Raw genomic sequence first — 25,129 nt, 5'->3', positions numbered from 1 at the left:
TGCTGGCTCAAGGTGTTTTCTTATTCTGCTCCTCTCACCCCTCAGCCTTCTAGAACATGCTACAACCCTCCATCAATAAAACTTCGTAACTCCCTCTTGAACAACACATTACTTACACGTAGAAGCCCATGAAATCTCAAACTACAAATAAGTTCCCAGCTTTTGGTGCAACACTTAAAAATCCTTTTACTGCATTGTGCCATACACAATTTCCAACTCAGGAGCCATCAGCTAACACTTGAACCAAAGACAAAAGCCTGGATTCTTATCTACAGGGGATCCCTAGGAATCCCTCAGAATCCCTAGGAGCAACAAACTGAAAATGAACACTTTAATTTTCCTTCTTCTTCACAGAAATATTTCAGAGGGATCTTTCGTTTGTTTGTTTTTAAGACAGTATACTGCTTATAAATGCAATCAAGTATTACAGAATCTTATGTTCTTGTAAGTAAGCACTCCCAACCCAATTAAAGTCGCCTTATCATTTGAGTACTATCAAGCCAAACCAATTCCATGCTCTAGTTAAACTTGGATTCCAAATTAAATGTCTACAGCCATTCTCAGGCTCAGCTACTTGCGAACTTTGTACCAGTGCAATTTTGCTACTTAGAACTATGGTAGGTTGCAATTATACTTGCTGACATTTACCCCCTACTCTAGTAAGAGAACAAACACCAGACAAAAGCCATAGTACATGGGCAACTGCACTGAGAGAGGTGAGGCTGTGCCTGTGGATGAGACGACGCTGATGCTTCCTCACTTCCTAACTTGCAGTTGAAGACACTGATGCCTACTGGCCAAATAGTGCTAATGGACCACGTGAAAGCTCCTACAAACAAAGTCAAGAGATTTTATTCAACTCACCTTCAGCAAAATCTCACTGTACCATCTATGTTCAGTGAGTACATCCATCCACAGCCACGTTTTATAAGGATTACAGCTATGCTATACCAGTCCACGACTATCCGAGCACTGCCACACAAAAACAAACAGTATGCTCTGCATGGTAAGTCTAGAAAAATTATGTGGAGCTGTGGTCATCTTCACGTCCTCCACAAGCAATGTTCTCATGGATACAGTAACAAAAATATGAAGAGAAGATTTCGAGTAAACAAGCTGAGGCAAAGTTGGTTTTTCTGGATACTGTGCTGTGTTTCATGTTCAGAAGTTGCTCAGGCAAGACTCTGAAAGGACTGTAAGAATAAACATCTCATTCAGCACTCAATGCAAGGCAGCACTAATATGCTCAACTCCTGAATGAGCAGCTCAAATAGAATTTAGACCACAAGGTCAAGTTATGACATCAAGGATGTTGGCTGAGACCTACGCTGACAGAGCAGGGAAGAAAAAGGAGCTTGCGGCTAGCAGAGGGGCTATTCCTCAAGCAGTATGTTAAAGCAAGGTCACACCTGCCTGTCTGGTCAAGGTCCAGGTGCACGTTAAGATGTGATGGCTTTCCAGGCCTGGCTGCTCCTGGCCAACAGCTCCATCTTGCTCAGGAGTGGGCTGCAATGCTGAAGGATGTGCCCACGCTGCAGCTGAGTGCAGCGCTGCTGCGGTGTTTGCCTGCTCCAATTCCTACCTGATCTCCTTGCAGAGGGGCTGGAGCCACCTGCTCACGTTTTACTTTTCACTCATGTGTGACAACCAGCCAAAGAAATGCTGCGTTAAGAGTTTGAAGGCTTGGAAAATTCACAGCAAGCTTGAGAGGGTGTGTACAGAAATCAGTGTTTATCTTTTAATTTCCTGAGACTAAAATGATGCAAGACACGCAGTAAAACAAATGGGATCACAAACACATAAATGGGTGACTGCAACACGACAAGCAAACGCTGCTCAAACATTTAGCCCTCTCATTTAGCCTGCTCATTTGAACTAAAAATAATGCTGCATTCTCAAAGATTCTCCAGGTAATCCTTTACATACTGGAATGAATACTACTCCTGTGATTAGTAGTGTGGAACAATAAAAAACAAGCAAAAAAACCCACTTGTCCTTATTCAGTAGCTAATGTCACTGAGTACTTGCACTTTGACAGTTTTTAAATAGCAGCCATTCTAGCTCAGTAAATGCATTTCTGCTATGCTAGCTGCAGAACCTAGAAAAAATTAATTTGATATAAGGTGCAAGCTCTCCCCGAAGGCAAACATTGTCCAATATTAAAACCTTCACTGAACAGACCTTAATGAACATATTGGTAAAGAAATAACTATTTGAGAAAGGTGGTGTCTGAATAGCTTTCTATTAAAAAAGCCAATATTACCTTTTTTTAGCCATATAACTGAAAAATGGGAAGCCTTGCCCTTCCCCCCACATCTCGCACCAGGGAAAGGTTAGTACCTGGCAGTGATACAGAGAGTTATTGATTTAAATGATTATGGACCTGAAAAGTTCTTTCCTGTCATTTATTATCCTGTTGTAGTTGCCACCGCACTTGTGCGATATTAGAAAAAAAAGCTTAACAAGATGACATGAGAAAAATACTGTTTTCAACTGAAGTCCAGCACAGATAATCACCTGATTGTTTCTTCTTGATACAACGAGCTGACAACAGGGCCTCCAAACGCAGTTTTGCTTTCTTTCCCCCTCTTCTCTGTCGTCTGAAAGAAAAAGAAAGGTTGGTCCCAGCATCCTGGCTCCCAGGTTCACCTCCCAGACCTTTCCCATGGATGAGCTCAGCCCTCCGGAAGCCCCATCTGTGACCCTTCCCATCCGGAGGAGGATGCAGATGGATGCTGCTGTGCACACAGCCATGGTCTCAGCCCAGAGGTGTGCCTGGTGGCCCAGCCATCCTGCTAACAGGGACCCAAAGCATTGCCATGGCCCCCAAGGACCCAAAGCCGCACCGCTGTGCAGCGGCATAATGTTATGTTACTAGATTGCAAAGCTTGCCTTTGGAAATCTATTTAATATAGATTTAAAATTAAATTTTATAATGGGTAGCATTTCCAAATGATTTACTCCCAGGAACTCTAGGATTCTGAATGATTCCCACCATAATAGAAATGAACAATTAGAGAGATGATTGATCGATACGCAGCCGCAGGCCTACCTTCAAAAAGCATCCTGCACTTCGGGCTCTGCAATTGACTTTAACTCCATGCCAGATTTGCAGAACAGAATAAAAGCCTGTGTCTGAAAGCCTGAACCTCTTGTGCTGGCCAAAGGGACCCCTGCTTGCTCTAGAGAATCCGGCACCCCATTCTCCAGGGGAGCACTCGAAACTGGTTTGCAATTCTCAGCCAATGCTGCCTTACAAAATAGCCCATTAATTGCAATGTGCCCTTGGCAATGGGCAGTTCTGCTTTCTGTGACAAGAGATCATCATACCCAAGATGAATAAAATCAGAGAAGCGAGGGAAAGCTGGCCCAACTCTAGCCCCTCTCAGTAGATGCAATACATTGCTGACTACACCAAAAATGGTGCTGCCTCATCACAATTCTACGTAGAAGGATGTTGATTTTTTTTTAAAGTAAATGCTTTAAGTTGCCTTTCTTCCTGGCTCCCTAAGCTGCTTTTGTTTTAAACAATTTTTTTCCCCATAGTACATTTACATTCTGCCAAGCTTGAACCAGATCCACCTTTCAGCTCTCCTGTATTAGCCCAAAGCCATAATATTTGGGTTTGCAGATAGCATTGCTTTAAAAGAAAAGATGAAAAGGAAATTGGCTATGAAAGTCATTCTGTGGCAAGTTGGCTTTCTCTAATTTAGAGCAAAAGGTGACACAAAGTTGTTCTCTCCTGAAGGGAAAGGGCTTTAGAGTCTTCTCAGTGCAGTGCCCCTCTTAAAAAATTATTTAGCAGAGAACCTTACTGTCCATCAATTATTTCCACACCACTTATAAAGAGAATTAATTTCAGATCAGCTGCTACTGCATGCGAGAGCTATTCGTATGAAATGAAGAGCTATTCTTATGAAATGAAGAGCTATTTCTATGACATGAAGCTATACTCACACTTAGCCTACCTTCTTTGATGCTGGGGGCCAATGGACTCCCAACCAGCTCCAGAAACTAGAAGAACATTTTTAATCTGCGTCCTTTCCTCTCTTCCCACCACAGTTTTGGGTGGTTGCTTTTTTCAAAGCCAGAAACAACACTTGAGAAAATAGATTTCATCTTCCTAGAGGCAAAAATTGTAAAACAGGTTTCTTGGATTAAGTTCACCTCCTTTGTGCAACCCGATGCATTTGCACCAAAGATTAATCATACTGATCGAATACACCTAAGGCCACTGGGAAACTTAATGGTAGAGGCTTTCCCAAAAACGCTCAGATGACAACTTCTCTGGTTCTTAATCCATATACAGGTTGCTTTGTCCAAGCAGCTTTTACCTCCTCTCCTTCATACAGAAATAGGGAACCCAATACCCAACCTATGAATGTTGAACCAAGCTTATTCCATCACAGTCCGTAGGACAAATTTATGAAAAATGTACAGCAAATGTCTCAGCTAGCCTCTCAGGATTCAGCGTGTGCCTGTGCTCTGCAAAGCCATTAAAAGCAGCACCGTGCTCCAACATCCATCACCGTGGCTGGGCTTCCCATGGGGAATGTGCCCAGGCTTGGAACAGCTCTCCTTCTCAGGAGCGATGGGAGCTCAGCCTTGACGCAGGCACACATTGGTTTCCTTCCAGCCAGCCTTGCCAACCTGCCTATACCCTGAGCTCAGCTGCCTGCTGCCAACATCCGTACTGCCCGGCCTGCCAGGGATGTGCTTGCGAAATCCAAGGGTGATGGAGCAAAGAAACCAGGCAAGAAGTGGGATAGGAGCTGCTGCTCGTTCCAAGCCACACTGCAGCACAAAGAAGAAGCGTTTGGTGGTTTACGTGCTGCTCGTACCAGCTGAAGGGATCTGCAATGGGCTGGTGCAGTTCTTACATCTCTTGACATCTCTACAGTCTACAAAAAGGGCTCTTGGGGCTGAAGAGGCAAAGCAAACGTCATACCAAGACAGATGACAACCAGTGAGTTACCTTGCAAACCACAGTGAAATGAAACCCTGACATTGCAAATTCTCTCTCTTCCTTTAAAAAGGCACTAATAATTAACTATACAGCTCTCAATTAAGCCAGCTCAATTTCTTTTCTTGCTGGCATGCTGTGCAAAGCACTGCAGATACACATGTAACTAATGATAGTTAAGGAATAACGTGATCCCGGGCTCCCATAATTTGCTCCCATGATTTGAGATAGATGCCAGCAGTCAGGACCGTGTAAGAGATGCTAGAAAAAAGGCAAAACTACAACATGCCACATGTGTGAAGGGGTTACTCTTGAAGTGCCAGCTCAAGAACCACAGGCAGGTAGAGGAATTCATAGCAGCACAGCAACAAATCTTCTTGCAGGACTGCACACAAGTGCCAAAGCACAAGCAGTGTCACGTAAGAGATCCAGGAAGGGATCATAAAGAAAGGCAAAAATGCCTTAAGAGGCACTGGAATTTCCTAATTTATCCCTAATTCTTGTCCATTGACTTTTTGCTGCTTACGTACACATACAGCTGATCTCAAAGTCACTATTACTCCTGACAGCCAACTTAGGTAGGTGGATCTGGGTGACCATAGCTAGCATAAATCACAGGCAAATGCGAGCTTCTGTATGCAGCAGCCGTACTCATTAAGAGGCATTTCCAACTCCCCTGACTCCCGATGCATTTTGGAGCAAGGCAGGGAGCTCCAGCAAGGAATCATCGTTCTCAAGTGTCAAGCAGAGCTGCAGAAAAAAAGCCATGCTCCTCCTGGAGGGGACAGCAGAGCAGCCCCAGCCATACCTCCCGGCACTGTATTTGTCAATAAAAGCTTGGCTCGAGTCAAGGTACAATCGCATCTAGACTGGCTGTCATGGACAATGCTGCTCCAGCCAGCCTCAAAGCCTGACAACCTCTTTCTGAACAGAATGGAAATACAGGGACTAATATTTGCTAACATCATTAATTCATTTTTTGTCCCTGCTCCCCCATCTTCCTTTATCCACGATGTCAAGGCGTATACCTCCGAATTGTTGTCAGCCCTCAAACAGACGCCGTGTCCCGGTTCAGAGGTTAACATACAATGACAGACACATTAAAAAACCCTGTCCGATGCCTCACTGACAATTTCAGCTCCATCTCCTCCTCAATGCGACAGTAGCTCAAAGTCACTTACAAGCTTTAACAACATTAAAGTCTAATTGCGATTGAAAAATAAAGGGGAAAGATAGTTTTATCATACTAAGCATTATGGAAGCGAAAAACGATTAGGGAGACAAACATTTTCTTTGCAGAGGTTTTGAGTCCACCTTCTATTTTGGTCTTAAGAGTCTCCCATGATTACACCATGATCCATTTCTCCTCTTGCAGCAGGAAGAAAATGATCCGAGAGAGGTAGTCTGCTGTAAAGTGGCTGGTTTGGGGTTTAGTTTCTAGCTGTATCCCTGAAGACAGGACAGGGCTTTACTGCTTTTCATCTCATAGCCCAAGCTTTATCTCCATGTACACAAAGCATGCTGCCACAGATTTAAGATGCCACTTCCACAGTCCTCATGATGCCCCACTGCCATGTGCCAGAGTTCCCTGCAGAGATGGAAGTGAGCTTCCTGCTGGTGGGGAGCTGTGAATGCATTTGACCTCGTGGTTCACAGCAGCAAGAACAGCAAAAGTTTCAGCTGAAGATTGTTATTGTTATTAATAAGTTGTAATCTAGCAGAAAAGGGAAGATTCTACGCGAGGGTTAGCACATCCCAATCCCAGTACAGGACATCGCAGATTTACTGAGAGCAAAAGGTCTCCTGTGTTTGATGAGTTCTGCACATGCAGGCACACAGCACACACAGCAGCAACAGCTGGATGACAAAGGCACGCGGCTGCATCACGTTGCACACCCCTCAGCACATGGATTCCCTTGCTGTAAAGGCACACATCTCTTCTGCTTTCTTCCATACTGCGAACCTTCAAGCATATTTGCATATATTTAAGATACAGAAAGCTATTAATGAAAAAATATATTTGCCCTCCAAGGTGCACTGGCTAATTCCTTAAGACACTCAAGACAAATTCATCATCATCACAGAGTTTGGAAATGGAAGAGTGAGGCAACTTCAGTGCAAGCTACGGCCAGGCTCGAGCACCTCAGGCACTGCCGAGCACAGAAGGAGCTCTTTGAGGTTATGTTCAGGTGTCTGTGGTCCAGCCCATTCTTTCTGAGCAAATGCACCAGGAGTCAGAGGGGCAGCAGTACCTGGCTTAAGAGAGGGAGGGAGGTGAGAAATACCTCCTATAAAATTTAAACATTCCTGCAGCAGTGAATACCCAGAACTGAGGCTTCAGTCAGCACGAGTGCTGCCCTGAGCCTGGAGGAGCTGCAGTGAGGGATGCCTGCAGAGCTTTGCTTGATGGTAGCAGAAGGAACCTGTCCTGAGCTACGCCTCCCAGTGCTGCACCTGGGGGAGGCTCAGCAGCTCCAGCTCAGGTGCCATGAGGGACAGCAACATCCCCTAACCCTTCAGCTCCTGTGAAGTTTGCCTTAAATCCTTGAAGCGTGCTGATTGAGTTGTAATTAAGCTGCATTGTCTCAGGCGACAAATCTGACAGGAGACACTCCAGAGATAACCCAGAGGCAGAGCTCACAGACTGCTCTGGCAGCTGCCACGTCCCCTTAACCCTCTGGATTAACATTTCTGGGCACCATTTGAGGAGAGAGGGTTATTGGGGAGGCAACAAGAACACGTGAACTCTCCTAAAGTTTCAGCCACTCTCCCCCTCCTCTCCCCATGCCATGGCCTGGCTATCCCCCTGGGAGGGGAACTTGGGCAGACACTAATTGTATTTGACAGCAGCAATTACACGCAAGGCTGGAGATTAGAAGCTCGTTAATTGTGTGTGCCGTAATTGCTGCTGCCTTTCCCTTGGCTGGCCGAGGCCGGAGCCAGCAGAGCAGAGGCAGGAGGGGTGCTGCACCCAAATGCAGGTGGTCTGGGGCTGAGAGGAGAGGTCTCCTCTCCCCAGTGTCTCCTGACCCTGCACAATGAGGGCTGGGTGGCCAATGAGGCATGAAATGAGGACAAGCCGGGTGCTCTTCCGAGGGTGTTTTCCACCTGTATACATCTGCACGGTCTGGCTGAACAGCATGGTAAGTGCACACAGAGGGAAGGTAAATATTAACCCTTCAGGGCAATGGTGCTAAAGGAAAAAGACAATTACTCCCTGTAAGATTAGGTGCATATCTCAGTAGCATTCATAAAAATCCTCTCTTTTCCACTGAAACCCACAAGCTCAGCGTTTCTCACTGCCTTACAGACTACCAGATAGATGCAAACATGATGAACCCTTCCAGAGGCAGTTGCAGGCAGCCCTACCGGGAAGCCCCTTTCTGGACAAGCTCTGTGCCCTCAGCACCAGCAGGACTTCTGCACCCCATAACCACGGTTGCCCCGTTCCCCTCCTACTGCCCTTCCCAGCTCTGTGACTCATCACCTGGAATGCTTTCAGGAGACCACTGAGGATCTATCTGCATAATCTGAGCCAGCCGTCCCATGCAAAAAGCAGCAGTGCATCCCCCAGGATGGTGCATGGATGGGTTTGCTCTTTTGATATTGCTGAGATAGTTATCACAGCTTTTCCCCTTCTAAACATAATCTGAGATGAGGATGAAATATTTTCCTAGCTGAAAGCTAAAAACAAACATGCTGCTATTAACACCCATGCGCTGCACAGTTATACAGAGCTGCAGTCTAAAACAAGGCTTCAAAGAGTATTCCATTAACATATAGTGAGTTAATTAAAAACTGTAGCATAACACAGCTGGAATTTGGTCATAAGCACAATCAGGGGAGGGGAAATAAATGTGAAATGCCTGACAGAACTGTGAGCAAGCTTTATGATTGCTAGTAGCTCTGATTTCATGACTCAGCGTACACAATTTACCGTGCACGTGAAATGAAATATCACATTCAGCCAACAAACATAATGCAGAAGCTCTTGGGATTTTTTTTTTGATGTGTGGAGCTTTTTCTTTTGTTTTCAATGGAAAAACAGAGAGGTAGGGGCCTTATTCACACCATGCCCAGAGTGCCCATGGCAGCATCATCCTCTGTGCTGCAGCCCTGTGACTGCCTGGCCACCATCACTGCAAGCTGTCGCCTTCTGCAACCAGCCTTCCCAGCCATGTAAAGGCACAGATCCCTACCCTCTGTCTGAATGTCATCTGGTGGAAGCCTATAACTCCCCACCTAGAAATCAAGGCATTAGTGAGATAAGCCCACAGATTCCATCCAACTCCTTGAATTTTTAACGATCTCTGACAAAACAAGAGCTTCATCTACACTGAAAAACAGGATTTTTTCATTAGAGCTTGCACCCTCCCCCACTTGAAATAGCTGAGCAGCAATTTGACATGGTGCTGTCACAAGCAAGGTGCGGTGATCCAAAGCCCACCTCCTAAACACACACCTCAGGCTGCAAGCACAGCAGAGTAACCGCGTTCCTCCAGCCTCTACCACTGCCTCGCTTCTCTATCCAGTGCAGAGGGCTTGGGAGCTCAATGTCAGGCTTTTCTGGGTTTGTGGGCACTGCAGGAAGGCTTTGGGGTCCATGGATGCAAGGGAGACTTCATGCTGCTTTCATGCAGCAGAAACTCAAGACTGAGCAGACAAAACATCTCTTACTGCTGGTCTTCTCCACCTCACCTGCCAACACCAGCAAGCTCCCATTTGACTTTCCTCCCATTCCAAGCACTCTGTTATGTTCAGGTTAGCATTCAGCCTACTGAAAGCTTCATTTCCCAGCTTGCTTTGGCCACCGAAGTTTCTGATTGAGGTTTGACTGCAGGTTGAGTTGCTTCTCACACCACACCACCACCACTCATTTCTGCTCAGAAAGCCACTCCATACAAGCAAGCTTTTTTACACCTGCTTATCTCTACTTTTGTTAATGGAGAGAAGCAGCACTGCTGTTTGTCTACAATGAACAAAAAGCTTCATGTGCCAACAAAAGCCCTTCCTTGCCAGAAATGGCCACCTGTCATGGCAGAACGGCAGAGGCAAGACCTGGCTGTCCCAGTCACTTCAGCTTGCAGCCTGACATCCCAATAAATGGGGACATTCAGGTTGAGTATCATGGAAAATTTCTTCTCAGGAGTGGTTGGGTACTGGCAAAGGCTATCCACGTTGGTGGTGGATACACCATCCCTGGAGGTGTTACAGAATTGTGGTGATGTGGCACTGAGGGGCATCAGCAGAGGAGGGGATGGGTTGGGGTTGGACTTGGTGATCTCAGTGGTCTTTTCCAACCTTAATGATTCTATGATTCAAATTCCCCCTTGCCATCTCAAACAAAGCCAAGATCTTAGGCTGGCCTGCAAATACAAACAAATCAGGTTCCTTCTGCACATCTATAAAGGGGGAAAGAAAAAAGCCACTGAATCCCTGCTGCGCAAAAGACATACAAGTATCTCACCTCATTCTGTTAGCTCTGCTCATCACTGAATATCCATAGTTTGAATTAACGTACTTTATATTATTCAGTTTCCTGTGCTGTACCTGGCTGGGATGCAATGTTTAAACCCACCAGGAAGCCAAGTGTCATGATGTCGGGACATCATAGCACATTGCTATGCTGTAGCAGTGCTCAGCGTCAACAAGGCAGAGCCATATCCCTGATTATTTTTCTGAATTCATTTCAGAACAGTACAGAATATATATATATATTTTATGAATTGTAGCAAGATGATGGAAATGAATTCATTCGCATATTCAAAAGGACAAATACTTCATCTTTGCTTAAATGTTTAACCAAAAGCTCCACACTGGGGGCTAAAAATGATAAACCCTCCAATTTCCTGCTTGCAATCCCAGAAGACAGCTACTACAACATCCCTGAGCAGCTGCGAGAGAATATGTGATACTGCACACAATGCACTAACGCTACAGAACAGTGGCACTGCTGGATCTGGGCTGGAAAAATACAAGCATTCTTACAAGCAGAAGTTAGCAGAGCTAGTAAAACTGTGTAGTTAGTATGCAATAAGTTCCAGCAAGCTTACATGGCGGGAGAGAGAAGAGGTAATCCTGTAAAGTGAAGATGTTTAGGAATAAAACAACACAGAGAACCTCTTCACAGGATTCCAGTGTGGCTTTTAATACATAATTTTGCATTGTTGCTCTGCTTTCTAAACTTCAACCTTACTAAAATGCCAGCTTGCAGCTTGGCACTGTTTATTTCAATCAATTGCTCGAATGAGGATTGCAATGTCATAAATTAAAGGTGCTAAGACCATAAATTTCCAGGGAGATGTAAAATCAAAGAGAACAATCCAAGCGAATCCCAGGGGTGGGAGCCCAACACATGCTCCAGCTGTTGGGCTTATGCCCTGTGTTAGTGCCCTCCCTTTCCCCACACAAACTAGGGGGTGTACAGGGTTACCTTCACCTCTTGAGCCAGGGCTTGCATGCTTAATATTCCACGCTGCTTTTAAAAGCTGTGCTGCCAGTGAGGGGAGCAGCTTCTTGACCTCAGCTCTCCCCAGTCCACCGCACAGCCCGGTGATGGCCTGCAGGGTGAGCAGGGGCTTGCAAAGCTGGTGCTCATCACTTCAGAGCTCAGCTTTCCACCCAAGGTCTGGGCTGCCTTTTCCCAATGACATCCAAGAGATCTCGTACCCCTGCTCCAGTGGCTCCAAGAAGAGACAGAGCAGATCTGCAAGAGTGGTGGGAGGTGTTTGCAGGACAGTGCACTGGTGCACCTGTAGGCTCAACCAGGTGACCTTACTGCTTGTGGAAGGCTGATCATCACCATCAGCAGGACCACAGCAATTCCTGCCAGCATTCCGCTCCCGTTTGTCTTCTTCAGACTAATAACTGACACTTGGATAAAATAACAACCAAAACAAATAGTCAAATAAGACATTCACAGGGTGGGAACCGAAAGACAAGAGGGAATGGTTTTAAAGTGAGACAAGGGAGGTTTAGGTTGGATATTAGGAGGAAGTTTTTCACAGAGGGTGGTGGAGCACTGGAACAGTTTGCCCAAAGAGGTTGGTGGGCGCCCCATCCCTGGAAGCATTCAAGGCCAGGCTGGATGTGGCTCTGGGCAGCCTGGTCTGCTGGTTGGCAACCCTGCACAGAGCAGGGGGTTAAAACTAGATGATCATTGTGGTTCTTTTCAACCCAGGCCATTCTATGATTCTATGATTCTATGATCTGAACAAACCCCAAAGTACCCGCAATGGAGAGAAGCAGGGATGCTGGCAGTGCTGCACTCCATGCTGCCAGCCTTAAGGATTACAGCCACCGTGCTACATAGCCCCCACTTCACACGATGCTGTTAAATGACTTCCATGCTACAAAGAAACACATTCACTATTTTCACAGTTTCTGACCTCGCAGTAGGACAAGCCATAAATTGAGGCATTAACCCAAACGGCACAGCAGGCGTCTGAATGCTGGTGGCAGGCACAGCCCCACACAGGTCCTCTACTCCCCGCTCTTCCCATCCCCCTTGTAATCCTGCCCACACGCCCTGCCTCTCTTCCTCAGCCACAAACAGTGGCTGCTTGGGCAGATTATCAGGGGAGACATCTGTTTGGCTGATAGACAAAACAGGAAAACATGATGGGTGCACTCATTTTGTTTTCAGAACACTGTTTTTTCTAATGCATTTCTTAGTTTCCCAAAGAAATTGTCAGCCTGAAGTACCAGCCAGGAAATCTGCAGATTTTGACCTGAAACTGCATTACATGATTTACCACTTGCTCTTGTAATTCTTAGAAGCTGACCACATGTCAAACCTATAAACTGCAGAAGAGCAAAGCTTCTCAGTCCGGGCAGAAGAGGACAAATTTGAGTGCTGAGCTCAAGCTTACAAAAACTGAGGTCTGGCTTTCAAAATGCCAGTTAACATATTGTGATACAGAGTTCATACCGAGTCACTGCAGAAATGCCAAGTTGCCCTGGAAGTGCTACTTAAACACAAGAGGGTCACCAATTTCAATCGATGGTTAAAATAGTTCAGTAACACTGTGCAGCCCACAGAAAACGTACACACAGCTCTGCTGCAAGTCCAGATTGCCCTGCCTTCACTGTATCCTTGTATTGCAAATGCCCATTCTCACGTTTCAGTTTCCCTTAACTTGCCTGTTACAATTAAAATGTGGCAGGGATCGGCTTAACAGGAAGAGCAAGACAGAGGGCAGAAGCCCCCCATGCTGGGGCAGCTGCCCACCCAATCAGAGGTTGCCCTCTGCAGTGCCTCGTAAGGAAACAGCCACTGAACAAACCCATCTGCTTCCCAGTTTACCGCACTGACCCTACTGCTATTTCATTCACTCTGAAGTTTGCTTGCCTTTTGATGAAGCTATTTCATACCCAGGGTGCTCTCCTGGCTGCTCCCAGTGCTCGCTCACCACCAAGAGGCATTCCACCATCCCACTCCCACTTGCTGCTTGGCCCGAAGTGCGGTGAAATCAGCCCTCCCTACCCAGACAGAGCACAGGACAATAGCTGAAGTACAGCCTTCTTCTCTGTAAATGTCAGCACTGGAATTTCAAACCTCTGAGAGCTTAGAAAAGACATTTGGCAAATGTTTATTTTCTTTGAATCCACATTCTCTCCCTGCTCTGCCTCAGAGATGTGTCTCTGCTGTTCAGATTCCAAAGATGCATCTTTGCTCATTACACAGTGCAAACCTTACTGTGGGCATTATTGGTGAAGTCACATTGCTAGTCAAGCACAAGTTAAAATACCCTTTTTTTTCCCCCCAGTATACACACAGAAAACCATTAAGTGCTTCAACACATTTTTGCAGTTAAAGCCAACAAAGCCTCTGTCAGGAGAAGGGGGTCCTGCTGAAATCGGTACTGGGACACACTGTTGTGATTGGAACTGGTAAATGTGCAACGTAAGAAATAGCAAAAGGAAATATTTAGAATCAAGAGATGCCAAAACTGCAATCAGCAAATGAAAGGCTAAAACTGATGAGTAGATCTGGATGCTTTCTCTATTATTTATTTTTATTATTTAAGCTGTGCTATGCAACCCCTTTGTTACAAGAAATGCTCGGTAACCACTCACTGCAGTGTGTGGTGCAGCTTTCCACCACATCAGCTTGGAAAACCCAGGGTTTTACATCGAATGGGATTGCTGTGACATCAGTTACATGCCAGAGAATAGAATTATGGTGTTTGTGGAAATGGAAATATTGCCACCAAGAATGCTTGCCTCAAAACTGACGAGCACTAAAAGCGCCCAAAGGAACGTGAGAATGAAGTGACTGTACAGAGCTGCAAGAGTTTGTGGATTTCCCCAAATGACCAAACCCGCTACTGACAGCAAGGTGATGCTGCAAGGGCAGGGCCTGCAGAGCCAGAGTGACAGCAGGGTCAAGGTGTGCATGGGCAGTGCGGCAGGTGGCTGCCAGGGAGAGCTCAGGGATGTCATTGCCAAACTCACACACACGCATCAGCAAAAGCCACTGAAAGCAATGTGTCACTTGCTGCCAGGAAAGCAGGAAGACAACAGGTGAAAGCCTGAGAAGCAGAACAGGCAGCACACATCTAGCTCCCTGAAGGACCCCAGGCAGTCGGATGTGTTGACGGCATGAAATGTTTCTATTTAGGAACAGAAAACACAAAAGAACTGCTTCATAAATTATTCTGTTTTGGAGGAAGAGCGAACAGACTTGAAGGACAGGTGATGTCTCTGAAATATGTAAATGGCACTGAGCTGGTCCAAGCAATTACCTTTTCATTGCCTGGAACTTCAGACTAAAAGGAATGACTCACAAGAAAGAACAAGAAACAAAAGATGTGCTAAAAGGTAGAAGATGACGAAGGTAGATGGCATCGAGAGGAGAATAGAGACAAGCATGGAAGAGTTGAGTCCTGGCCTCTGAATAGCTGCTCTTGGGAAAAAGAGCAAAGCAACCTACAGCATGGCACATCAGAAGACCATGCCAACGTGGGGGAGCTAGCTGCAAAAGCATCCAGAAAGGCAACTGTGATGACTAGTTCTAGACTTGTGAGTTCAAGAGAAATATAGCAGCTCTATGTAAGTAAAGATCACAGATTTCACCTACTTTACTGTATTTGCTATTTTAAAGCTTTCCTAGCAAAGAGAATTGCTGAAAATAATGCGGTCTGATTATTTATTGCTGTTAAAGAAAACTCCAGGCGTGAATGTATCAGACAGCCTGATAGTGGGAAGGGTGAAGGCAAAACTAAAATGCACTGGAAACATCCACGGAGATGAGCCAGCAGCTGTGCAACTGATGTGAAAAGCAGCATCTGGGCCTCACAGACCAAGATATAGCTGTGGCTGCCATATCTCCACATGCAGTCCTCTCCTAATCATCTGCAGGTACTCCAAGCTCTGGGTAGGAAGGGAAAGGATAAAGTCGGATTTTGGTTATTGGTGGTATTTCCAGTGCTCTGCACACAAATTCGGGATGCTCTTTCTGCATCAGCAAGCATTCACTTCATTTTTTTCCATCAAAACCAAAGAAAGATTACTAAATTATAGCAATTACAGTCTGATGCTGAAAATGTACTAATACACAACCTGCAAGGTCAATGTGAAAGAATGAATCAAGGAAAGGATCAAGAAAAGTGAACAGAGAAGTGGATCTATAGAGGCTGCATAAGAAATATTGTGTACATTTAGTGCCACTCTTTTCATTAAGAAAAATACTGACAGCCCAAAGGCTGCAGAATAGCAATAAATATAAATCTGCTGGGGGGTGTGTGTGGAAATTAAGAAAAGTTTCCAAGTTTTAAATTTTGTGTACTTAGTGCTAAAAGATTAAGACATTATATACCCTTTGGGAATATAGGAAATGGGGGAGAGAGGGGACTGAAATAACACAAGAAATTTGTAAACCATATAATGAGATATGCAGCATCCCTGTACTCTGACTACTATTTATGATCCTCTAACAGAAATGCTAAGTCACAGCCTGAAGCAGTAATTGAGCACCTGGTGGGAAGGCAGGGCCAACCTGGGGAGCTCAGGTGTGTGCAATGAACCTGAGTGACCAGAAGGGGTGGAGCCAGGATCCATTCCTTTCCAGTCCTCATTTAAGGGTTGGCAGTGGAGGTGAGGGTACCTCTTGCTGGAGTTCTATGCATATGTGGGTTCTTCTGAAGGTAAGTAGCTTTCTTCCTTCACTTTTGGGTCTGCTGTGTTTGGGTTCATTCACTTTTGCTATAGCCAAAGACTTTTCCACCCTACTGTTGTTGTGGTACTTTCCACCACAGTTCCACAGGTAATTTGGAAGCTCAACTTTTTGCATTTGTACCAAGCTCTATATACCATTTTATTCAAGTAATGGGAGCATTTTATTTGTAATCTACTGAGCACAAGAAAAACTGAAGAGAGCTCAGCAGGTGAGTATGTAAAGGAGACAGTGATAGCGATGAAGAACTTTGTGATGTTCTCACAGATCTTTCTTATAAATCCAATTTGAAGTTGGAAAACAGCTATTATCCTACCACCATGCCCTGATGCGTACAACTCCATCATTTGGAAGAACAGAGCTCCCTCTTGTGGATCCTGAATGTGGATGCGGCAGGAAAAAACAGTGAGAGACTGAAGGATGAGAAGACTCCTCGTGGGATTTTAGCTGTACAAAAATGGAATTTAAATGCAAATACAGTAGGGAGGAAAGGTGAATTCTCTTAAATAAAGTACTGTTGCCTGTACTTGAATGCTGATTCTGAAATCGCATTCTCTGATCTTCTAACTTCCTCTGTTAGCTCTTACTGCAGCCAAGCAGACTACTTCCATGGAAAGCTCTCAGACCTCTTAACAGGTTTCTAGCTCAGTCACAGGTGAGGGGTAAGGAAAACAGAATAAGGACTACAGTGGTGAAGGCACAGTGGCACACGCTGGAGCTGTATGAATAAGAAAACCACTGGTGTCAGGAAGCCAAGAAATACACACCTGATTATGAGAGCAAGAGGCTTATGTACTGAAATACTGCAACAGCAAGAATTTGAAGAGAGAAAATAATACTTCTTAAAACTATCAGGAGGCCTTAGCCCTGCCATTAGCAGAGAAGCTTCTGCTCAAGCCCTAGCACTGCTCTTTTCTCCTGCAAACTTCCTGCATCAACTATTTAAAACCACAGGAGGATGGAGCCACACACCAGTGAGCAAATTCCTGTGCGATAGCATTACTCTCCACTGCATGGATTCTGCTGAGTCCTGCGCATAGGGGTATGTGAAAGAAGAGCTCTCACCTCCATTCATTCCCCTCTTGAAGGGAGGAGCATCACTGCAGACAGCCCCTTGTTTGCTGGATGAGTTCTTAAAAAGGATTTGAAGACCACCAGGTTATTCCAGTTCTCCTAGCAGAGAGCTTTGTAACCCAAAGGGATACCTATGAAAAAGAGTAGCCCTCTGAAGCAAGGAGGGGAAGCATACCCAAAGCAGAAACTGTCACAGCACTCTTAATGAACCCCAGCTCTGCCTGGTTGTCTCTAAATTACCTCTCTGCTGCAAAAGCAGGATCAAATCCATGGAACAAGAACTGGCAAAGAAGCAGCAATCACTCTTATGAGTTCAGAACAGCACCAGAATATAAGAGGGAATCAAGACCTTGATTCATAGGCTGGTGCTCACACAAGATCCTGCTTCCAGAGTGCAGGACAAAAAAAAGAATCAATTTCCTACCGTGAAAAGAAATTACCATGCTGTCAGCATTTTGCTATTAGTGAAACATCTTCCTTCTATCTCCAGTTAAAAGCAATATTTTTCTAAAGAGCAATCCTCTTTTAAAAAAAAAAAAAAAAAAAATTGTATAGAAATCAGTCTATAAACAGGGAGATATCCTTAAATGCTCAATCAAGTAATAAACCTAGCAGATGAAAGGCAGACTAATTAAAATAACAGTACAATCTCCCTTTAACAAACGCATACAGGACTCAAAAATATGCTTGTTGGAGTACCTAATCATAATCAGATTTGGTAATTTGCTGTATCAAAACAAAAAGGAAACATTTTCAGAATTGATCATTCAGTTCATGTCACTTTTATGGAGATTACTTTCTATTGATCAACATTTAAATAGTAGTTGAAAAGAGAAAGATGAGAAAAGAGTAAGAAGTATCTTTACATGCTAAATACAGCATGAACCGATAAAAGCAGAATAAATTAGATCACTATAGCCAAATCAACCCTGCACATGTGCTCACTGTAATGAAGATAATTACAAATGGAAAAAGATGGTTCTTCATGCTTTGGCCTTCACAAAAGGGGAGTTTTAAAATGAAGTTAGAGCTTAATCTGCTCAGAATGAAGTTTCCTACGCAGCAATTAAGTTCTGCATGAAGCTGAACCACCGTTGGCTTCTGAAGGGAACAAATGCTGGTTTGTTTTCTGAACAGCACTTCCTACCTGTGGATTCCAGTTAGGGTCCAGTTTTTTCACTGTAGCAACGTACTCCTGCATAGCCTGATGAGGACTGGTGTCTCCCAGGGCTTTCCAAGCTTCCCTAGGGCAGAGAGCAATGTATCAGTGAGCCTCCCTGAGACAGCACAGCGTGTTCTTATGGTGTCATCAGTGAACAAACCAAGCAGGTCCATCTACAAGTTTTCAAGGGTTGCAAAGCCACCTCCCATTCAGTTTGAAGTGGTCAACTTCTCAGTGAAGCCATGAACAGCTAGTGCAGGTGCAGCACTTTGCTGGGAAAGCATCTTTCAGGGGGTCTAGATCTAGGTTGGAACGTGTTTTGTGTTCTAACATAGATTCAGCTATCTTGGCTGTTTCTACAATGTTCGCCCTGGAGAAAAGAAGGCTGCAGGGTGACCTCACTGCAGCCTTTCAGTACCTAAAGGGAGCCTACAAACAGGAGGGGAGTCAACACGTTGAAAGGGTAGATAACAGCAGGACAAGGGGAAATGGATTGAAGTTGAGAGAGGGGAGATTTAGGTTGGATGTCAGGGGGAAGTTCTTTACCATGAGAGTGGTGAGGTGCTGGAACAGCTGCCCAGAGAGGCTGTGGATGCCCCGTCCCTGGAGGTATTCAAGGCCAGGTTAGATGGGACCCTGGGCAGCCTGGTCTAGTATGAAATGTGGAGGTTGGTGGCCCTGCATGTGGCAGGGGATTTGTGATCCTTAAGGTCCCTTCCAACCCCAGTCATTCTGTGATTCTCATGGTATGTAGGCCAATTCTGGATGTAGAAAGTAAAGACAGGCTGGGTTTTCACGACCACGTGAGGCAGCGTTAGCTGTAAGCTGTTCAGGTTGAAAATTCTGACTTGACCATGTCTGTTGCATTGCAGGCCTGCAATACCAGTAAGACCAGTATCCCTCTTCTTGCTCAGGAAAAGCTATGTTTTTGTGAAGACACTCCTATATTAAGCAAAAGCCATTCAGTGGCAGGCTCTTACATTTGACATCCTCAAAGTGAGGTCTGTAGCACAACACAGAGCAGAACCAGAAGTCTCTAGGAGTTACGATGATTTCCTCTTACCATTTCTGCTTCCCCTCAAAATCAAAGAAACTTGGCTTTGGAGTGTTACAGGTTCCAAATTTCACCTAAAAAATAAAAATTCTTTATGTTAGAACAAATCAAATGGAACTCTTGAATGGTCTGAGAGGCATCCATCCAGCTGCGTGGGAAGCACCAGCTGCCAGTGAGCTGAGGCCCGAGCAGAAGTGTCTGAGATGAAGCAGTGTGATGGAAGGAAGCCATCAGTGGCAGTACCAAGGCAGGGTTAGCAGATAGGCATTGCTGCAGGACACAGTGTGATCTTGTGCACAGCTTTTGTGGCTCAACTCTTGTTTAAAAACACCAGAACAGACATGGCACCCAAACTAATGCAGATGGACAAGAAATCTTTTATTCAGTGTGAAATGGACTTGGTGCCAGCAGGATTTCTGTGGCCAGCTTTCCATAGAAAGGCACCCCAACATGACAAGCACAAAGCCATTTCTGTCAGCATGGGGTGCAGCTCAATGATCTTTGAGGTCCCTTCCCAGCAAAGCCATCCTGTGATGCTCTGGTCTGGAGGAGGGCAGGGGCTGCTGGCAGAGCAATCTGTGAGCCAAGCAAAACCCAACTGCCTTCACCCTTCTTGTTTAGAAATGAAATATGCCCCAGTGCTCAGGCAGGTGAAGTGCTTAAATCAACCTCACCTTAGCAGGGTGGGGATTTTCTGCTGAGGAAAGAATCATTAATCAGGCTTTAAAGAGAGCGTGCCTACACTGAGAGATATTTATTAGTTACACTATGTTTTCATTTAAAGTGTGAGAGACTGTGACTGAAATTAATTTTCCGTGCATCTGACTGCCTGTGAGCGAGCAGTCCATCCAGATTAGGATCCCAGCTGGCCTGTAAAACAGTGCACTGCATTCCATGGAGGAAGAAGGGAAAGGACAAGCAGCAGTTAAGCCCTGTAAATCAATCACCATTCATTTGTACTGTCAATGTTTTCTCCTGTGCTCAAATATGGTCTGGACCATTTGTTTTATACAACAAAACACGGAAATAAAATGCAAGCTCATCATGTGAGCAGAAAGTGCCTGCCTGGCAGTTCTTTGATTTGGTGTGCAAGCAGGCCAAGTCAGACAAAAAAAAAAATCCCACCTTTTTTAATTGTTTGCTGCCATCATCAAAACAAGAGGGCAGTTTCTTCTCTCTAGATTTGGCATTCAAAGGCTATTCCAGCCCTGGAAAGATTGTTAGTAGCATCAGTAGTAATACAAATCAGGGAACAGTAGTTAAATTTCATCCATCAAAGGAGTAAAAAAAAAAAAAAAAAAAAAAAAAAAGTGCTCCTGTGCCCTGCTTGCTATTTTGAGATATATTAAAAAGGGTTGCAGTGGTTTTGCTGGAGAGAAGAAAATAACACTCTTGGCTTCCCTCACTTTGCTGCAGGACTCCATAATGCGTCAGAAACCAAATGGGAATTCAGCATTGGAGGAGCCTGGATGCTGAGGATGGTGATTTTTACCTAAACATCAACATAAAAACTGGAGAAAAAAAAAAAAGCGTGGTGTAGGACTCGGTCCTGTTGCTTTCAGAGGAAAGCCTCAAAAGCTATTTTTTCTCCCCAGCTAGCAGAAAGATAAGAGCCTGTGTTAGTATTTGAGGGCAGAGTTTCTCGTTCTGGATCCAGAAAATAATTACTGATGGTCTCCAGGGGCTGACTGGTCACTTGGTGCTTAGCTCTCCTCGTTTACAGTTCATCAGCTGCTTGAAAAGCAGTGTGCAGCCAGAATGTATTAAGTGCTTTCCTAGCATTGCTTCTCTGTGCAGCTGACGGCAGGCTCTGCTCCTAAACCGCTGAGAAGCAGCTCTGAACTGCCTGCATTTGTGGCCAGCGTGGCAATTCAGAAGCTCTGGGAGAAGCCTTCACCTGATGGCTGGAGGTGACAGCACTTAGAAGAGTGCCTGCATAGACAGATGCTCAGAGCTGTGCTCTGTTAAACTGGTTGTCAATGGGCCATAAGGGAATCTAAGGAAATATCACGCAAGGATGCTAACCTGCGGACTGAGGACAGCAGGTCCCTGCTTTGCTCACAGTCATGCTGCTAACTCTGGCTCAGTTCCATCCTCACCTTGCCACTACAGACCCAAGGCATGGATTGCACAAGTGATCTGCCCAGAGCCTTGTGGAAAGCAAGAGGAGAAGCAGCACTCCAGCCCAGAGCCCTGCCATCCACTCTGATCTTCTTCCTGCACTGAGGCAAAGCCATAAACTCAGCACCATCAGCTGAAAAGCTCACTGGAGATGACAACTAAGCAATTCCCTCATTTTCGAGTCTCTGACACATAAACAAAATCGGAGAGAAAAGTAATAAAATCCTGAAATGGCCTCCAATAAAAGGTAATAAAATTCCAGGAAAACAGTTATATACCCAAACAGTTTGAAATAAATAATATACAGTATCTTAAGAGAGAGCTCAGCTGTTACTGTCACCCCTTTTATGATGGTGCTGTGTCTTAAATCAAAGCCCTCAGTGACACAAAATACTAAACTGAGGAAAGACAAGGATGCCAAATCAAGGGCAGCGGACAGATCTGAGTCAGCACCTTTTGTGTGCTAGCAATACTACTGTCCACTGGAGTAATATATTAGCAGCCCATTATGCATACTGATACGGCTGCTATAATTAAATAGAGAAAACTTGCACTAAGCACCATCGTTTTGATTTAAAGCACAAAATGCTGCAGAACTCCAAGCAAGCAGAGCCTATCCGTGAGGTAACTGTGCTAGCAAACTCTTCCTCTTCCCTGCCAGCACTGCCTGCTCCAGCACTGTGTTACTGCCTTCCTGGACAGCCAAAGGCATGGAGACCCAAAGCAGGGGGCACACAGCATTCTGGGACAAGAGGAGATGGAAGATCTCTGGTTCCTCACCTGGAGGGGACTGGAGACCTGTGCTGACTGCAGTAGTTGCTGCCTTTTCTTAAAGGCTGCCTTTCTTTCTGGTATTACAACTTGTGAAACAGCTTCTGATTTCAGTAACTATAGCTCTTATAAAGCACTAGGAAACCCCTCTGGAGTCTGCTGACAGCCACTGGCTGAGGGCTAAGTAATGCCTCCCATCTGCCATCGAGGACAGCTACAAAGCACTTGTAGGCGGTGAGAAATAAGAGGTTATTTGAAACGAATCTGAGAATCCAGGTAAGCTGTAGCAGAGACAACCCTATTTCTTTTCATCTCCTTCTATGCAAGGCCTTAGTTCCTAGAAGTTCTCCTGGCACTTTCCCCACCCTTTCCTTTCTCTTACAAAGAATAAAGAGCCAGAGACTTGCTGAAGCACCAGAAAATCTGAAGACAAAGCTCCCACGTGATCAGCCTGGTCTGAGACAATTAATGGCCCACAAACTACAGCTAAGGAGCCACCAGCTCAGGGGATAATTCAATACTGCATCAAAAAGATGGAAATGCTTTTGAGTAGCAGCAGGCCAGGCAAGGGTATTCCACGTGGAAGAAAAATGTAACTTGGACTGTCTGCAGAATCATAGAATGGTTTGGGTTGGAAGAAGCCTCAAAGCTCATCAAACCCCAAACCCTGCGGTGGGCAGGGCTACCAGCCTCTGGATCAAGCTGCCCAGAGCCCCATCCAATAGCCTCGGGCACCTCCTGCTGAGCAAAACAGACATAGTCCAGTTCCACAGTCGCTTTTCAAGTCAATGCAAACTGAGGAGCCGGCAGTGCCGCCCAGAGCAGTGTGTGCCCCATGCCGTGGATAGGCCCTGGGCAGCCCGAACTGCTGGGGGGCAGCCAACCCACGGCAGGAACCAGCTGGGGGAGCTTTGGGGTCCCTGCAGGCTGGGAATGCTCCACAAGTGACCCAAGCACGTGGCAGAAACAAACCGGCTCAGCCTCTCGGCCCTTCCCCCTTTTCCTCCCATCCCCTCCTCCCCGTAGGCGCCAGGCCTCTCCCTCGGCCCAGTCGCAAGGCCTCGCGCCTCACCTGCTTGTAGCGAGCGTACAGGTACAGCAGCTGTTCCTTGCTGGCGCTGGGCAGCAGGGCGGGCAGCCGTTCGGCCGCCTGCTCGAACAAGGTGGACAGCTGCCGATCGGACGGATCCGGCCCCGCCGAGTCCGAGCTCCCCTCGCCGCCGCTCCCGGCCGCCAGCGGGGGCGACGCCATGGCGCCGGTCCGCGCGCACAGCCATCCCCCTGCGCGCCTCGGTACGGTTCCGCGTCGCCCGGCGGGAAACGCGCGCTGCGCCCGAGAGTTCCGGGGTACGCGCGGTCCTACTCTCATCGGTAGGGAATGGCCGCTGGGAGGCAGTGGCGCGCCAGCTGTGGGCCCAGGCTGCGCAGCCTCCTAGGGGTTGCTCCCTCCCGTCCTATCGCTGTTACCTGGGAGCAGAGGCTGACCCATCTCAGCACAGCCTCCTTTTAGGAGCTGTAGAGCAGCAAGGTCTCCCCTGAGCTCCTCCACACTGCCCCATGCCATCCCCTCAGCCGCTCCCCCTCACACCGTGCCCCACACCCCGCACGCCTCCGTGCCCTTCTTCAAACACACTCCAGAAGCTCGGTATCTGGTAGTTGATGTCAGTGTCTTCGTACTGTGCAACCCAAATGGGGATCTGAAGGAGAGCAAGCACATCCCTCATTTAGTTGAGGTTTTTTTTTCCAAGATATCAACAGAAGATCAAGAGACCTCACAGCAAGAGCCAGCAGGCCTGGAGCCAGCCCCAAGCCCCTCTGCTGTGTGCTGACCCCAGCCACGAGGGGGTGGATAAGAGCTCAGCAGCTGCTGCTCAGGGTTTTCCCTATGAAAGGCTTTTTTCTTGCACTTTTCCTCTGAAGGCTCCTCCCCAGCAATTCCCCAGCATAATTTATATATATATTTTAAAGAAAAACGTGCTATTTATAAATGATTCTATACACTCCCAAGAAAGCAAGTGCCAGACTGTGCTGGCGGGAAGCCTACTGCAGACTTCTTGCTGCTCCAGTTAAGGAAGCAGATAATGCCCATTCTCATGCCCTCTCCCAGCACCCAGCTGCAATAACAGCGAGGTGTTCCAAGCACACTGCTGGGCACTATGTCAGGAGACTCTGTGGGGCAAATGGTTTGAGTGCACGGACATAATGCTTGCAGTCCTGCAGCCCTTTTGTCCTGCACATTGCAGTTGGGGCGGACTGACACGTCATGGGCTGGGCTGGGCTCACCGAATGTAATGTGCTAAGGACACGGCTGGGGTCAGGAAACACACCGGGAGGGAGGAACAAGACACCAGGACGTGAGGTTTTCAGTAAAATGCAGGTTATTAGAGAAGCAAGGCAGGTCATTTCTGGGCTCCTAACGACCTCATTGCTCTGCCGAGCCCAGCAGCGATAATGCAGCACCGTGCGGCGATGCTCACCACGCCCGAAGAGCTGCGGGACACACGCAGCCGCCCCCCATTGGGGCCACGCCCCTATCTTTAAGCCACGCCCGCCTGAGACCACGCCCTGTCTTTAGGCCACGCCCCCGTTCCCGAGGCCACGCCCCTCGGCGGCGGTGGGCGGTGGCGAATGTTGCCGTGGCGACGCGGCGCTGCCGGCGGCCGGTTGGCTGGCGGGCGGCTGACGGCGGGAGGCGGCGGCGGGCCGGGGAAGATGGCGGCGGCCGAAGAGGCGGCGGCGGCGGCGGCTGCGGGGCGGCGCTGAGGAGGCCCCGAGGCGGGCCGAGGATCGGCGGGGCCGGGCGGGCGG

General features: G+C 46.6%; 1 protein-coding gene across 4 annotated transcripts in view; it reads right to left on the bottom strand.

Annotated features, from left to right (window-relative positions):
- The window catches only part of ACBD6 (acyl-CoA binding domain containing 6), a 68,865-nt gene extending 45,266 nt beyond the window's left edge, over nt 1–23,599 (bottom strand). For all 4 annotated transcript variants that reach the window (XM_052666085.1, XM_052666084.1, XM_052666086.1 and 1 more), the window contains exons 1-4: nt 23,394–23,599; nt 19,439–19,503; nt 18,361–18,457; nt 2,518–2,600 (exon numbers count right to left, since the gene is read on the bottom strand). In XM_052666085.1, coding sequence (XP_052522045.1) covers nt 2,518–2,600; nt 18,361–18,457; nt 19,439–19,503; nt 23,394–23,573 — 425 coding nt within the window. In that variant the 5' untranslated portion in view covers nt 23,574–23,599. The remainder of the gene's footprint in view (nt 1–2,517; nt 2,601–18,360; nt 18,458–19,438; nt 19,504–23,393) is intronic.
- Nucleotides 23,600–25,129: the final 1,530 nt, after the last annotated feature.

This window comes from Tympanuchus pallidicinctus, unplaced genomic scaffold (genome assembly GCF_026119805.1).
Source record: "Tympanuchus pallidicinctus isolate F22 unplaced genomic scaffold, pur_lepc_1.0 scaffold7, whole genome shotgun sequence".
Lineage (NCBI taxonomy): Eukaryota > Metazoa > Chordata > Aves > Galliformes > Phasianidae > Tympanuchus > Tympanuchus pallidicinctus.
The sequence above is the reverse complement of the archived record's forward strand: the minus strand, read 5'-3'. Positions and strand labels throughout refer to the sequence as shown.